The sequence below is a fragment of the Myiozetetes cayanensis genome, unplaced genomic scaffold (genome assembly GCF_022539395.1).
Source record: "Myiozetetes cayanensis isolate MyiCay16 unplaced genomic scaffold, myiCay2020 scf7, whole genome shotgun sequence".
Lineage (NCBI taxonomy): Eukaryota > Metazoa > Chordata > Aves > Passeriformes > Tyrannidae > Myiozetetes > Myiozetetes cayanensis.
The window spans coordinates 34,106,060-34,122,694 of NW_026087964.1; the positions used below are offsets into that span (position 1 = coordinate 34,106,060).

The 16,635-nt window shown below is 38.5% G+C and overlaps 1 protein-coding gene across 2 annotated transcripts in view; it reads right to left on the reverse strand.

Moving 5' to 3' along the window:
- Positions 1-1,295: 1,295 nt before the first annotated feature.
- The window catches only part of GALNTL6 (polypeptide N-acetylgalactosaminyltransferase like 6), a 451,747-nt gene continuing 436,407 nt past the window's right edge, over positions 1,296-16,635 (reverse strand). For both annotated transcript variants that reach the window (XM_050338756.1, XM_050338755.1), the window contains 2 exons: positions 16,328-16,477; positions 1,296-10,464 (listed from right to left, as the gene is read on the reverse strand). In XM_050338756.1, the coding sequence (XP_050194713.1) occupies positions 10,297-10,464; positions 16,328-16,477 (318 nt within the window). In that variant the 3' untranslated portion in view covers positions 1,296-10,296. The remainder of the gene's footprint in view (positions 10,465-16,327; positions 16,478-16,635) is intronic.

Sequence of the window (16,635 nt, forward strand, 5' to 3'; positions counted from 1 at the left end):
AATTTTTCTTTGTTTCTAGTTGTTCCCTTGCCAAGGGTAGTGCCTGTAATGTTAATGACTCCAGTCTCATTAGGGATTTGATAGAAGTTTTTGTTATTCTTCAAATCCCCCTCACTGGTAGTTTGTTTTGTTGTTATAATCACTGTTTCAGTCTATCATCACTATTGGAAGATATTTACCACTTTTGTTCAGCAGAACTGCCTGTAAGAAATTAGTCCCAAACAGTGTAAATAGAAAGGTTCAGTCTGAACTGTTTGGGAATGTCTTCAGTTTGCATTGGACTACAGTACCCTTTTAAGCTCTCAAGACAAGGAATGCTCACATTTTCAGTGCATGCTTACAGTTTTCTTCATTTTGCTATTTTTGATGTTCAGAGGTCTTTGGAAGCAATGTTCACTTTAATTGCTCCCTCAGAAAGATGCCTAAAAAACCAAAAATTAGATTGTGTCCAGTTAAATCCTACCTCAACCCTGCCACATGTAGTGGATGTCAGGGATGAATTTAACAACTAATTTATATTAGAAGCTTTTAGGATAGAGGTACAGCACTGAAGAACTGAAGAAGTGTATGGGTACGCATAAAATTAAGTTATAGGGCTTAAGACAAAGAGATAAAAATAAAAAAGAAAAATAATTCCCTTAAGATAAATAATACATAATAAGCAACTCTTCCTTCCCTAGTCTTTGAAGGTGATTGACTAATCATGCTTGACTAATCATGCTCTTCTGTATGACTCTTAAACTTCTGCAGTTAATTCTCCTCAGGAACATGATGTATTTTATGTCTTATTAGTTGTAGGTAGAAAAAGAAACCAGTGGTGCTGGGAATTTCTAGTGTGTTTGTTTGTTTGGTTTGGTTTGGTTTGGTTTTTTTTGGTTGCCTTTTTTTTTTTTTTTTTAAATTTGGCGTGGAAGTGAAACAAATGATTCCAGTAAAAAGTCATATAAGTCAAGATTTAAGTCCTCACAAACTTTTTCAATGCCTCCTTATTTGTCACTCGAGGACTATTACATGACTACATCTGTTTTGCCCTCACTTCTGTATTTGCCTCTTATTTAAGTAGCCATTCAAGATATGATTTACAGTGTTGCCAGAGCTAACAGTGCTCTTTGTTAAAGAAGAGGACTTTGGATTCTCTTTCTGTTGATATTACACAGCTGGCATGGCTGGGGGCTGTGGGAACATGAGCAGCCATATGGCCCTGGGCAGCTCTGCAGCTGGTTGGGCTTTTCTGGTTCTTCACCCACCCACAGTACGTTATTTTAGCAGCAGTAGATGTACCACAAACTCAAAAATTAATGCTGTAGCTTCTGAGAGGTATTTATTCATTCACATCATGGTAATTTTTTTGAAATTGCTCTTTAGCAATCTTTTACTTTGTATTCTGTAACGTAATACATCCAAATATAAAATAGGACAGGTGTACAATTTTTATTCCATAGTTCAGCTTCTTAATTACAGTCCAGAAATTTACAGGCATGTGCTCTCTGTAAACCCTTTAAGCATGTCCTGAAAACTTTAATGTATCAGTAAGTTGGTCAAAGCTTCTACAGCTGTTGTTTAATAACATCTAAGCCAACTATCTCAGACCAGTCAGCACAGAAATTTATATTTTCCTTTACTTATTATAATTTATATATTACTAATTGTAGTCTATCGTAGAATACTTCAAATACACACAGCTGAAAATATTTTAACCATTTTTTCAGAGAGCTATATTTCCTAAATTACAATAACCAAAGAATCTGACCTTGATTCACAGAAAATTAGACAACTCCATTTTATTTGTTGATTGAGCTCTACCAGCTGCCTATCAGCCCAGATCATTACTGGCTGTTTTGCCTACTGGGATATTGGACAGAGATTACACAAAGTTGTCTTCAGCTTTTCTTGGCCCTTTATATATAATTTATAATAGTTTAATGGCCAGGGAATGTTTTGTCCTGAATGTTGTTTAACAGCAAGTGAAGGCTGTAATTCCAGACTCTCAGAAAAGTGAGAGAAATGGATGTTTTGCAGGATACCTGCAGGAAAGGGTGTTTATTCACAAAGATGCCTGTAAAATACTCTGACCATCAGAAAGGCTAGTTGAAAAATAGAAGCATCTCAGAGACTCAGAAGGGACCACGTTTCTATTTTGCCACCTAACGCTTGGTAAATCGTGTGCGTGTGTTTATGTGGACTGGACTGCTGTGAAGTGTTGAGAGATGTGCCGTGAACCACATTACCTGGAGAGCTGGGCAGTACTGAGCTACTTCAGCCAACAGAGTTTGAGGTGAAAAAGGGCAGGTCAGGCCAAAGTTGGAAGGAATGTACCCCTTGCCAGGACAACAACTGTGGAGAACAACCCCCAAAGAATGGATTTATACAGCTATGGTGCAGATTTGTATGAAAAACTGGCAGCAGAGCCCTGATGAAGCATCATTACTTTTCTAGTTGTAGATTAACATTATATGTTTTGATGAAGAGCAGTAGCTGCAGTAGGGAGGCTGATATCATAGGTATAAAGGAAAACAAGTTTTAGAATCACAGAACGGTTTATGTTGGAAGCGACCTTAAAGATCATCTAGCTCCAACCCTTATGCCATGGACAGGGACACCTTTCACTAGACCAAGTTGCTCAGAACTCCATCCAACTCCGCCTTAAACATTTTCAAGGATGGGACATGCACAACTTCTCTGGGCAACCTGTTCCAGTGCCTCACCAGCATCACAGCAAAGAATTTAGCCTTCTCTTTTCCAGGCTGCACAAACACAATTGTCTGAGCCTTTCCTCATTGGAGAGGTGCTCCATCCCCCTAATTGTCCTGGTGGTTCTCCTCTGGACTCGCTCCAACAGGTCCACGTCCTTCCTGTGCTGGGGGCCCCAGAGCTGGATGCAGCACTCTAAGTGGAGTCTCACAAGAGTGGAGGAGAGGGGGAGAATCGCCTCCTTTGACCTGCTGGCCATGCTGCTTTTGGTGCAACCCAGGATACCACTGGCTTTCTGGGCTGCAAGTGCACATTGCGACCACACATTGCTAGCTCATGTCCATTTAGGGGGAGTTTTTTTTTGTATGAAATACCCCTTCTTTGGCTGGCAATTCTTTTAAAAGTGCATTTGTGAGCCTTTACCCTGGTACTCTGCTTGCCTAGGAACTTGTTTAGTGAAGGGACATGGTACAACTTCTATCCGTATGTTCTGGGTACAAATAAATGACTCTGGACATGCATAAAAACAAATAGGAAACCCATGAAAGGATTCCTGTCTAATAGAATAAGGTGATGTTTTACTGCCATCTCTGTGAATGTTGCTTTGACAATGGGAATCATTATAGATATTAACTTTGCTGACATGCTTGAGAATAAACTGTAGTGCTGTACATCTGTAAGCAAAAGCTGTTGCATGTTGAATAATCTCTCTCTCTTTGTGTTTTTGTAAAAAAAAAAGCCCCTCTTACTCTTTGCAGCCTGACTAGAGGTTAACCTGTATCATGCATTCATCACAGATTATGCATCCATTTCAGATTTGCAATAATGCCTTCAGTTAAAGTTATTATAATCCCTTGGTGGCTTTCACAAACCACACTTTAATATAATTCTACTCAGTTTCTTGTATCTATGTTAGCTCAATACAGATAATCAAAAGATGAAAACTTGATGTCCAGACTAAGTTTGGCTGCTTCTAAACATTAGTACAAAGTATATCCACTGACTAAGATGCTTCCTGTTCTTACATACTTCCCTCTCTGGATAGCGCTGAATATTGAAGTTGGGTGAGAAAGTAGATCACCAATGCAATTTTCTCCCTCAAAGACATTTGACTGACTGTGCTATGAGCTATAACTCTTCCATGAACAAAATCTGTAGTAAGACTGTCCCATAAAGACAGAACTTGTCAGGTGCATTTCTCTTCCCTATCCCACTGCTAGCAGAAGCCACTGTAAACCATGTACCCTGAGGCAGAAAGGCTTGTGGCTCTGCCAAGTCAAGATCAAAGCAGTTTTAGTCACTTTTATCTTGAGGAAGGGATCTGCAACAGCAGAAACACCTTTGGCACAAACCAGAAAGGTGGGAAGAAAGAGAAACAGCATTATGGCAGAATCCTGCAGATGGGAAGCCAGTAGAAGGGAAGAAACACCAAATAGAAAAAAATAAATAAAATAACTGATTGAAATGCATAAAAAAAGGTGAATGCTGCAAGGAGCCATGAAGGCAGAGCCACACCATTCTATTTTTTTTCAGAGCTGTATTTGATGTCTGAAGAGAAACACTTGTTACCTTGATCCACACAGGGAGCAGGTAGAGCTATTTCACATTGATCTGAGTTTTCTGACATTTCCTGAAAAATTTAGCTAAACACTTTTCCTCTTTCAAAAAAGCCTGAGATATATAGAGAGATTAATCTGAGGTAAAACAGCGACCATAATGTTCTCCTTCTACATACTACCCACAAAGTATCCACAGGAACGCCCACACATACCTGTGGTGGAAAACTCAGAACAAGCTTGGGGTCCAGCAAAGCTTGTCTCTAGTTGCCATCATGTATTTCACAATCAATACACTTCAGATTATCCAGTTTCTATTCTAAATTTAAGTCCTTGCAAGAGGACTTGATTGCCTCTCAATTCCTGAATATTTGTGAAGGAAATAAACATGCAAGCTCTGCTATGAAGAGGTATCCAAAATTAGTGACTGACCTTTGTAGGTCATACTTCCTTCATATACAGAATTAAATCCGATTCCTGTTTCTTCCCTTTTACCACCTATTTCCTCCTTCCTCTCTCAATTAAACTGCCAAGTCCTAATCTCACCATTTGGCCTTTCACCTCCTTGAAAGCTCACAATTCCTGATCTTCTTAATCTAGGATCATTACCATCAATCACTCCTTTAGGCAAGTGAAATCTTTTTTCACAGAGGGATGCCAGAGGCCTACTGATCTTTTGGGCTGATAATATTGTTTTATTTCTAGTGCCAGTTGGGGTTTTTGACTAAACTGTGGCTAGTGGCATATTTTGCCGATTAGATGCTCTGGACTGATAAAGAGAAATTTTCTTGAACTGTGGTTTCTTCCAGGTTGAGTCATTTACTGGGAGAGATGAAGGATTAACTTAATTAAATCAACTAATACTTTGACAAAGCGTTAGGGATCCTGCCAAGGTTAATGAGGGCTAAGGTTAATGAGGACCAAGTTTTCCTTTCCTATGTCTTAATATCTTTTAGATAGCAGCCTCACTTACCAGACTTAGCTCACTTGCAGCTCCAATCACATTCCTTACACTGTCTATGATATTCATCTCAACACCCTGTTCATCTGCTTCTCCAAAATGGACCATTGGGACTTTTTCTACATCTTCTATTGAGTACAAGCTTTTCTGCTGGCCCACTTTGCAAGACGCCTTCTCATTCATCTGTTCTGTTAAGCTGGGCACTTACCACAGTGGCCACACAAAATAAACAAACTTCTCCTTGTGTATAATTAACCTTGACACTGCTGTGGTAACCAGACCTTCAGGTAAACCACCTGTGTCCTCTCTGTTCCCCTGTTGTCTGCATTGTTTTCATAAGGGCCACTGCACTACCATGGTCCTGTAAAAAAATTCTAAGATAACAGGAATCTAGAAAACATATCAGATTGCAATGTCTGAATTCAATTTTTTCAGGAGCGGTTCCTAGATTTTTTCCCTCTAGCACTAAGCTGTCCATCTATTGTGCCAAATGCTAGAAACACCATTTTCAGAAGGCCTGCCTCGGGAGTAGTACCACTGATATTAATGATACACTGAAAGAATAGAAAGCCACCACACAAAGCAAATGTATTTTCTGAATGCAGCTGAAGTCTTTGGAAATGTGATGCATTTTTCTCAACATCTCTAGCTACACATTCTCACTGTTTGTTTTTACGCAGGTTTCTTACTTTTTAGAGGTTTTTTTCCTATGTTCACATTTTCTTAAATCCAGTGCATTAGGAATTATGACAAGGAAACATGAGATTACAGGAGACCCCAGGACAGGTTTATGTATTAGATGTGGTTAAAAAACCCTATCAGCAACTAACCACACAAATTCACTTTTTTTTTTTAATTAAAAATCTTCAATAGAAAGCACTACACACTAAAGACTCACTAAGCTATATTACTTATTAATCTAAAAATTTCCCATCAAAATATATTATTTTTGCATAAGTTTAGCAAAATATTTTGGTAGACTAGACATAATAGCCAGGTATTTTTCCTTGTTACCTTTTGGTTTATATTTGCTAATTTTTCAAAGGCCTTTCAAAACTTTCTTTCAGACAGGGCAAGATCCTGAAAACATTATGTAAAAGCACTCTTGGACCCTTGTGCTCTTCCTAAGAGGATATGAAACAGATTTGGAAGGGGGTTAAACAAATGAATTAAAGAACATTTTAATACTAATACCAGCTATAATAAAAGTTACTTCTGATCAGCCTGTTTTGTTTTCAAGGGTTTTGAAATTAATTCACGAACAATCTTGATAGATTAAAAAGAAAAATAAAATCTTTTTTTTTTTTTTAACTGTACATCCTGCGTTCTTAAAAAATGCTAGGTTAACAGCATTACAGATGCTTTTTAAATAGAAAATGGATGGACCCCTGGTGTCAGCCACACTGAAAGCCTCCCAGTGCTGCCTTCCTAAAATGCTCCACCCTCAATCCATCTGGGTAGGTTAAAATGGTCCCCCTCACTCACTCCCTTGCAGAAGTTATCATTAAAAATGCAAATGAATTGTGATCATGATTTTTTTTTAAAAACAAAGGTAACATCCACTCCTGCAGAAGTGCAACCCATCTAATCAATTTGGCCAAGCTATTTATATACTATTCTTCTATGATCTTCTGTGGCATCCGATTTCACTGAGGTCATGGAGACACTGATGCCTGGTAAATTGCCAGTAATTAAAGGTTGTTAAGTGCTTGTCAGCTTCCTTTCAGACTTAGTCTATATCGTGAGGCAGACTTAGTTCAGCAGCTACAGACCATTCATAAACAGATAAAGCCCAGGAATAATGCATTATTATCATGAAAATATCCATACTGTTGCAGAAACATTTGTTCTAAAGTAATCTCATTTTTCTGAAATAAGACTGTGGCCAGTGAAAAGCGAAGCCTTGTCATGCCTCTGCAACAGGGCTACTCTCCCACACATGAAATACTTTTTTTCCCAGCTCCTCCTCTCTCCTTCAAGCCCTGTTCCTCAAGGCCTCTGTTTAGTTTAGATTCCAGAATACATGCAGGGACTGTGTGATTTTACAGTTTTAGTTGGACTTGGAGTTTATTCCAGCTTTTCCAGTAGCTCTCTCATATCATAGTAGTTTGCTGGCCATAAAAAGAAGTCAGATAACTTTAACTGGAAAAAATTTAGAGTAGGTGCTGATGAACTCTTACAATACAAACATCTTTCAAGGCATGTTGATTAAAGCCCTCTCAGCCATAAAATAATTAATTGAAAAAAACCGAAGCAAGTCATTAGTTGGGGAAATCAGTATAACTACAATGAAAAGTTAAGCCCACATTAGTTAATGTCACCTGTGCACTACACCTAAAATACGTTCAGAACTATCTGGTATTCAAAAAAAAAAATTCTGGGAAGAAACTTCAGCCTTTTGAAGAAACACATATTAGCATCACATTCTCCTGGTGAAATACGTCTGTCCAACCTACCAGGTTGTTCATAGTTTGTTGCATAGAAAAGATATGGTTGTAGGAAGAATTAAAGAAATTCAGAATGATAAATTAGTAATGAAATACTCTTACAGTGGAAACCTTTGGAGAACACCCAAGACAGAATTTAATTGAGAGGTAGCGATGATCATTTATTATTAATAAAACTTTTGTTGAAGGAATCCTGTGTAAGGACTGTTATCTTTCCCCAGAACATCTGAATATTAGTTACTCAACGAGGGCTGTAAAAGGCACAGAAGTTCTTAGCCCCAACAGCAGCCTAGTTCCCATTAGACACCTCAAACTCAGACCACTGACATGCAGTCAGACACTGAATGATACAACCCTACCAATCTGTTCTAGTTTAGCAATCCAACCTTTGCCTCTCTATTTCGGGCATACAGTGTTTCTTCCAGGACTTTGACAGTTTGGGGCCAGCTACAATCAGCAGCTTGAGGGCTGCATTTACATTTGAGGCAGCTGTTTTCTTCTTTTTCCAAACTGTCTTTCCTCATGTTTAAGCTGCAAATAAATGCTGCTGTGAGCACCACACCTGGAAAGGCTGACAGTTTGCAATGGCTAGACTTCTTCTGTGTACTGATGGCTAAACAAATCTGAAGTATCCGCATACCATAGCATTACTGCTTCTGTTCCCGAGTGCACCATATCTTCAAATCAAATTTAAACAATACTTGAACAATCTCACTTACTTTAAAATCATAAAATGAGAAGTCTATCTCTGTAGATACATTTCTTTCAAATTATTTGAAAGATCTCTTCCCTAACTTGCAGCAATTGCTAAATATATGGATGCATTTCACAATTTTCCAAATGCATGCATCCTGAATGCTACAGGATCTCATTTCCCTCCTAAAATTCTCCTATGACCTGCAACTACAAGGTGCTGCCATAAAATAGCATATAGTTATTGGTACTAGGACCATCCTCTGGATGCAATCAGTGCTCTTGTGCATAAACACAGCTTAAAGAGAAATACAAAACAGTCACTCCTCTCCCTCAAAACAGTGTAGATTGCACATCAGTATTTTAGTTAGTTGGTCACCTCTTCAGCAATCAGAATAAGCAACTTAACTAGAAATGTTATATTTGGAACCTGAAAGGAGTTACAGCACAGAAGATGTGAGCTATCTGCATTTATGTTGCTTTCATCTGTGAATTCATATTTCAAGTAAAAGTAGGCCACATATTTTATAGAAATTTATACTTGCTCTTACCTTGAACAATCTCAAAGCTATCAGTCATGTTCCACACATCAGTATTAACTGAGGAGAACCACAGACACCCTCCCAAAGAAGTTTTACAGGCCTCTCACTTCAAAGGCTTGATGGGTCTGAGAGACACTATAATCATCCCGGTGACGGAAGCCTGTTGTTACCGTGAATTGTGCCTGTGCCTAAAGTACCAAAATATTGTAACATTTAACTTATTTGCACTCCTTGTTTGTTCCCTCATGACATCTACAATACCACTCGGTAACTCTGCAAAGTTTACATGATTTCCATCACAGATTTCAAAGCCTCTGAAACCACCCAACTGATTTCATGTCAATTTTTCTCTCCATTCCTATCTGTCAAGAGCACTGCAAGATCTTTCAAGTTGCACTGCAGGGAGTCAACATACTTTTAGGTGATGGCAGCACACCAATGTTAATTTGACTAATCTAGTTCAGCATGCAGTATGCAATTATTTCCTACTCTCCTGATTTTTTTCCCAGCCTATTTTCAATTTAATTTATATATTGGTAAGGATTCTACCTTTAGAAAAGATAGGTAGTCCACGAGCCTTCCACTATGCTGCAGCTGCTGCTGTTATATCTGTCACTAAAAAAAACCCCTCACTTTATGTGACAATGGGGTTTGAATCACAATGGCTAAATATATCATGTATAGAGATTTGATTGCTTTACTTTTTTTTCCTGAAGGGGAAAATATGAGAGCAAAACCTTACAGCTTATTCCATGCTTCACTACAGTGTAATTCTAGACCCTAAAATTTCTACCATTCCTATTTTGGTAATGAATGGAATGTAAAAGGGAGGTATTTAAAATTAATTGCAGCAGTTCTGAGGGTTAAACCTGCTTAACCCAACTTTTTATTAAGAGAATATCAACAGAGCATATATCTTGTTTAGGGAGTGCTGGGACATCATTTTTCTTCTACCAGCATGTTTAGTTCTAAAACCTGGGATTTCTTCAGGTTCCTGTAGCTGTCATGCACACCATATACCCATCCCAAATTATAGTGCCTGTTCTGAGCTACTCACTACAGCAGGATTTGACCTGAGAAACTAGAGTTTTGTTTTACTTTATTAACTTGGAGTACTTTTAAACAGTTTTTAAACAAAGTTTTTCCCTTGACCAGCAAGGGAATTTTCAGCCTGAAGTTCTCAGCAGCATCCGGTGAGGCTCTTGGCCAAGTTCTCCAGATACTGTACATCCACAAGGACAGCCTGCTGGCTCTTGCTGTGGCATTTTCTTAATCCTCAGAACAGATTTCCTGTATCTAGGAAACTTAATTCCTGACTCCTCTGACCCAGATGCTGGCGAAAACGTAGTCTGCAGTCTGTACGTAAATAGGTGTGTTCATTTTTTCTTTTTTTTTTTTTTTTCTTTCTAGGAACTGGCCTTGCTGTTAAATTTTTCTAAAACAGTCATATTAATATGTTCAAAAATCCACTGTTGAGTTTCAGATAAAGGATCACATCTGTTCATGAAAATCTTCTTCTCAGCTGGGTTGCAATCTATGCAGCTGCTGCTTACCGGATGGAACAAAGTTTTGTCCTAGAGGAATGAAAAAAAACCAGAATTAGGTAGCAAATGCCAAATCATTGACAGTATTCTCATTTTACAGAACATGGATTAACACAGCCCTATATATGAAATGATTTTGTGGTCTCTGTGAGCTAACCCTATGTAATAACCACAGCTACTATTAGGAAGCTGTAGAGAATGGAGTGTTTTCTTCCCTTGGGCTATTATCCTTTATAAAACTGGGGATTCAAGAAAGAAGGAGGAGACATCATCTGGTATTTTACTAACAACTGCATAATATAATGAAAAAACAGAATGTCTTTTAATATCTTTGCATATCATGTATTTGCCTGGAGCCCATTTAAATGTCTGAAGTGGTTTGGGTTTTCGGCTTTTTTTTTAGATTTATTCTTGACAGTTTCATGTTTCTGGACAGGAAAAGCTGTAACAATCTTCAACTTGGTGAAGACATTAAAAATGAATTATTATTTGAAGTGGTGGACAGGTGGACACAGGAATGATGTTCTCAGTTCTCACACACATGCAAAGCAGACTTGGCCTTGATAAGACCAGCCACTGAAATATGTCCTCTCTCCTAATAAGATGGAAATGCTAATACTGATTTAGCTCCATATGGAGATTTTGGGAGGGTAAGCATGGATTAAGTTGCTTTAAAAAGTATGATTATTAGTTTTATTAATTTTACCTAATAAAACTAGAGTGAATATTAAGTAACCTGACTGTGAATCTTTGTTAAAGCAGAAACTACTCAGTTGAGCAGCTGGTATGTGTGAGTTGGATAGTTTCAACACACTTAGTTCATATAGCAAGTGTTTTGAGAGAGACAGATGTGGGAGTGATTAAATGGTTCGAAAGTTTCCAGGGACTATACTGCATCTGTCGAAATAAATTTCAGATTACTCTTGATAAACCACATCCAGGCTTTTCCTCTCCACACCAAACATGCCCTGCTTAGTATTTTAATCCTAATCCAGGATGTGCCTGCTTGCCCAGTTTGTGAGAGGGAAAAAAAGATCTACTTGTCAAATTGAAATTGATTAAAAACTCACACAACTGCTGTGGGTGCTGACCAACAATCACGGAAACTTCTCTTTAACTACAAATACCCCACATTACAAAAAAAAAAAAAAAGTATGAAGACAAAAAGAAATAGCAGCTATTTAAAACTACTTTGAAAAAGAAAGTCTGGGTTTTTTTTAATTTAAGAAAGATGAAATTGATTGATTTTGGGGGTTGTGAAACTCTGGTAAAGTACAATGCCTCTTTTAAAAAATTAATATATGCAAGAAAGAACAAAGGCAAAAGCATCTTGCTGTGGGTGATGGTGTTACATCTGCCTTTCACAAACACCGCTTTTTACTTCCAGCATCTGCCCTTCCCCAAAAACAGTGGGTGAACACAGAGACCCCCACACCCGCACCCAACGCTGTAATTCAGAGGGATACCAACCATCACAGCTGACAGGACTAAATCAAACGAGTAGAGGCCTTTCCCTCATGTTCTACAAAGTGAGCAGGGAGAATACTTCAGCTTGCAAGAAGGGGGTGCAAGAACTCCCAAGCACCCTATTGGATGGTGCAGACACCCATCTGCACCATGATAAATTCCCCTGTCTTTCAAGTAAGACATTGATGGAGTGGCACTGCCCAAAATCAGGACACAGTGACTGTGCCATGGCCACCTGACCTGATGCGGGGCCTTGGGGGAAGGGGGCATCTGGTTTTCCTTGCATTATAGCTGGGCATGAAGGTCAGCCAAGCTATTAGGAGGTCAACGTTGGAATACTAGAAGCTTTAATAAGACAGCTGATACAAGAAGAAAGGAAACAGCTTCAGCACAAAAAGCTTGCTATGAAAAACACTCCAGCCTTTCTAGAAAGCTGGCAGTTTTTCTTCTCACAGAAATATCCCAGGGATGCAATTTCTGAGTGAAGCATTGTTGGTGCTTTCTTTCAGAGTCTGGTTATTAGGAGAGAAGACTGCCTTTTAAGAATAGAGGCAGAGTTACCACTCTGGAAAAACTTCTGGCTGGCTTAGCTATATATAAAGGCCTATTAATTTATAATCTCAAGCTTATGCTGACCTAAGGTCAAAGCCTACTGCTCTTACAGAAACAGGCTCAGGACTTTAAGGGGTAACAGTTGCACGCACCCCAGCAAAGAACTTTACAAGAGAAATACATAAATTCCTCTTTACACCAATATTGAGACACCACAAGCGCAACTGTGGAGACATTTCTGACATCTGAAAACAACAGAGAATTTTTTTTTCCTTCTGCATGATGGCAAGCCTGAAGATTATTTGCAGAAGGAGGAACTCCTCCATAAGATAATGGGTCTTGACAGTTCAGGGGGTTGGTAATGAGACACAGGGCCTTTTTGATTTCTTCTAGGTCACTGCTATAACTATAGCCAATGTCAAGAGCAACTGGAAGTCATTATCAGCTGGTGGTTGCAGTAGTTTATCTGAAATTAGTTGGTAGCCCCAGTGCAGTTTCAGCAGGATAGATGCCCATGTTAGAAAAGCCACTATCACAATGACATGTCTCTCGTTGTCTGAGGAAATAATCTAAGCACCCACTGTGTGAAGAGTGAACTCACAGTTTGTCCCTGAAGCTATCAGGAGACTATGAGCAAACCACTATCTTCTGGGCACAGTTTTTGATGCTGTCAGTTTAGCACCTACCATAAGCATTAGACTCAGGGTAAAACTATCGTGTAATTGATTTTGCATAATTGTTCCTTTTTAAAGACCTACTAAATCAGTCCTCTCTTGGATACCTGTGCTCTACAAATAGCACTAGTGGGCCTATGGCACACAAATTGAATCACCCTTTATCAGAACAAATGTATTACCAGTCAGCCCAGAATGATGCTACATTGAAAACCAGAGGCATACTCCTTCATTGTAAGGAACAGAAATTTGTAGGCACTGATGATCATTGACTCGGCATTCTTAGGAATCTCAAACAGATTCAACGAAATGGCTTTAGGCTTGGGAAGCTAAAGCCATTCTCCTAAATCACTAATAATTACAGGTTATTTACCTTTATCTACGTAACTTCTTACATTGCTCAATATGGTGTCAATATTTTTTTCCTGGTTTTAAATTCTATTCTTCTACTTACAACCCATAGCAATGTTTGCAGTACTACTTGGCTTTATTCTTCTTACAGGCTTTTCTTAAAGGTATGCTTGGCTGTAGACCAGTGTTTGGGATTGGTCCTAAGAAAATTGATTACTTAATATCGCAAACTTACTAGACTTTCAAATAGCTACTCAGATGTGGTTCAAACAGTATGGGAATAAGAACAGTTTTTTGACACATCTTTATTAGTGGTAGTTTGGGTTGCATTCATCTGAAAAGAATGTGGTTTGAACACTCTGCAACTGCACTGCAATGAGAAGCAAAGTGCCCGTAATGGGCATAAGCTGTAAATTTTTGACAGAAGAGCACTCCTTACCTAAAGTAAAATATTAAGGTATTCTATTTGCCACTAAAATATTTAAGCTGGTTTTACTTGCCAGTATCCAAACCCAGGTTGTTAGGGTTTTTATGCTGTAAGAATACCGAATCTGAAATCAGTGCCTGTATTCAATTTACATTTGCAGCACTTTGTAATCACTTCACTGCCTGAACTACTTCTTACTATTGGCTCAAGGATACAAATGCTCATGAGAAAAGATTCATCTTTAAACCAATAAAAACCTCCTATTTTCTAGTTTTATAGAAATACTATGGCAACATGGTAAGAAATGCTTCACGTTAAGCATGTTGTAAGACACTGACAAGCAGGGTCATTTTTCCTAAAGCATGAGAATTATTGGCAGGATGGGTATGTTACCATTAGGAAGTTTCAGTGTCTGTAAGCAGTGCAGAGAACAAAAAGGAGTTCCTGACCTTCTGTTTGTTTCTTAAAAGGAGACACTTCTTGCTTAACTAGACTATTATTCTTATTTATTTAGGGTACAGATTTAGTAGCATACCATCCTCTAGGTAAAGGGTTCTAGTATAGATGCAGTTAACCAATATAACATCTTTTCTTGTATGTTTTTTTGTTTGTTTGTTTGTGGGGAGAACACTAAAAATCCTGTTGCCAAGATGCTTTCAAAACTAGGTAACGATTATATCATTAAGATTTTGGAGGCATAGATGTGCCACCAAAAATCTCTAATACAAATCTGCCCGGTGTCTGAGGAAATAGAAATATGTACACATGGTTTTCTTTAGGCTTAGTTTCAGTTTGGCTACACCATAAGTAGTATTGTTTCCCATGGTCTATTATTCCAATGCAGTTTCCTAATTTGAAGGTTTACGCAAACTGAAGGTTCACATTACAGCTAAGACTGTGCCAGTACTTCCACCATAACAAAACTTTATGGTGTTTCTTGCTGAGATGGAAATGCCTGTCTTGCATTGAGAATTTTTATATGAGCCCTGTGAGCCTTCTGTAAATTAGAAAGGAAGCTGTATAGAGAATTTAATAGAACTCACGCTACGTATTTTTTTCAACTGTAAATTTTTTTAGTTATCTGCTGTATTCTGTCCTCATCAGAGGTGATAAGCCTTACAGAGGGCAGCTCCGGACCCACATTTTGTCTTATGGACTGGATATATTAAGCAACAGTGAAGTGCTAAATGCATGAAAGCTTCTTTCTTGCAGCTTGGGGAGGCAAAAAGATAAATCAGAAGGATTTTGAAGCAAGAAGGTATTATTATGGCATTATAATGTCAGAGAGGCAGCAATACAGCCATCACAGCTTACCTGCTCTAAATATCTGGCACATATGTTCTAACTTTCTTATAGGTAATACTTCAGTTTTCAAGGGATTACATTTCTGGAAAATCTTGTGGTGGACCTCCATTTGCAACATAAATAAGGTAAAAAGGCACAGTGCCTGTAATAAGCAGACACTCAGAAAAAAGCTCAGGGCAAACCTATTTTTAATGGCTCTGAATCAGTTTTCTACTATATATATTTTCAAACTAGAAAGCAGTATTGAGGTTTATCTGGAAAAGACCAGTTCCTGGCACCTTGCCCTCAGCTTAAGCAAGGTGGAGGGCAAGGGACGATGGTCAAAGAAAACTGAAGCATGTGTGAGAGGAATCCTCAGTGCTTCAGAGAAATGTATATCCTTATCCTGAATGGAATACAGAGTCTATTAGCAAAATCTTTAATCAAGGTAAATAGCTGATTAACCATTAAAAAAACCTAACAACAACAATAACAACAAGTTGATAGCGTTACCAGGACTTTATCATAAATGAGGCTCTGACAGTTTCTAGCTTGACCTCCTGTTTCCAGTGATTTATAAAAATGGGCTGAAACTCAGCAGATCAAAGTAGTGTCTAAGCTGCTTATCTTTAGTTTATAAACTCCTTCCTTCTTTGGGCTTACAGCACTGCTTTTGATGGTGGATTGGGGGGTTTTTTGTTGGTTTTTTTTTTGTTGGGTTTTTTTGAAGGAGATTTTTCTGCCACTTGTAGTCTTGAAAATGAAGTAAAATAGTAACATATAACTCATGAGTAGCATTTCTTGCTGCTGTCACATTGGATGAAAATATTTCCAACAGTACCTCTGTTAAAATGACACAAGTATCTTGAAGCGCCAGAATGGTAAAACACCTTTCAGGGAACAGATCCAACACAGACACCCTCTGAGCTGGATCACATCCATTTTCATTTAAATTTGACCTAAATAGCAGAATGTATGAAAGGAACATATTCTAGAGAGATTACCCCAAAATTAAATTGGAATAGGATGGAGTGGATTTTAAAACAAACTTCTCTGATGGGAAAACACAAGCCTGTGCTAAACTGAATAAACATTCAAGACAGTCTGAGCCTCTGAGATGCCCCACAGTGACTCTGACCTTCCTATAGCTCCAGTGCTGGTTTCCTTTCATCCCATGACAATCATACAGTGTGACAGGGCTACTGTGCGAAATGGCATCGAAGCAGAACTTCCTGGTGTGCAGTGGCTCCCCAGGGCGGATGTCTTCTCTCCAACCAAAGGTGAAGAGCTAGAAAAACAGACAGGCAATATAATGATATATTAATAGTGAAAAACATTTAAAGCAACACAAAAAACTTGATGCATTATTCCCTTTTCACCCACTCTAGGTGCTGGTTAAACAAGATCCTGCCTGTGTATAGTTCAGTGATGCCAACTGCCTCAATT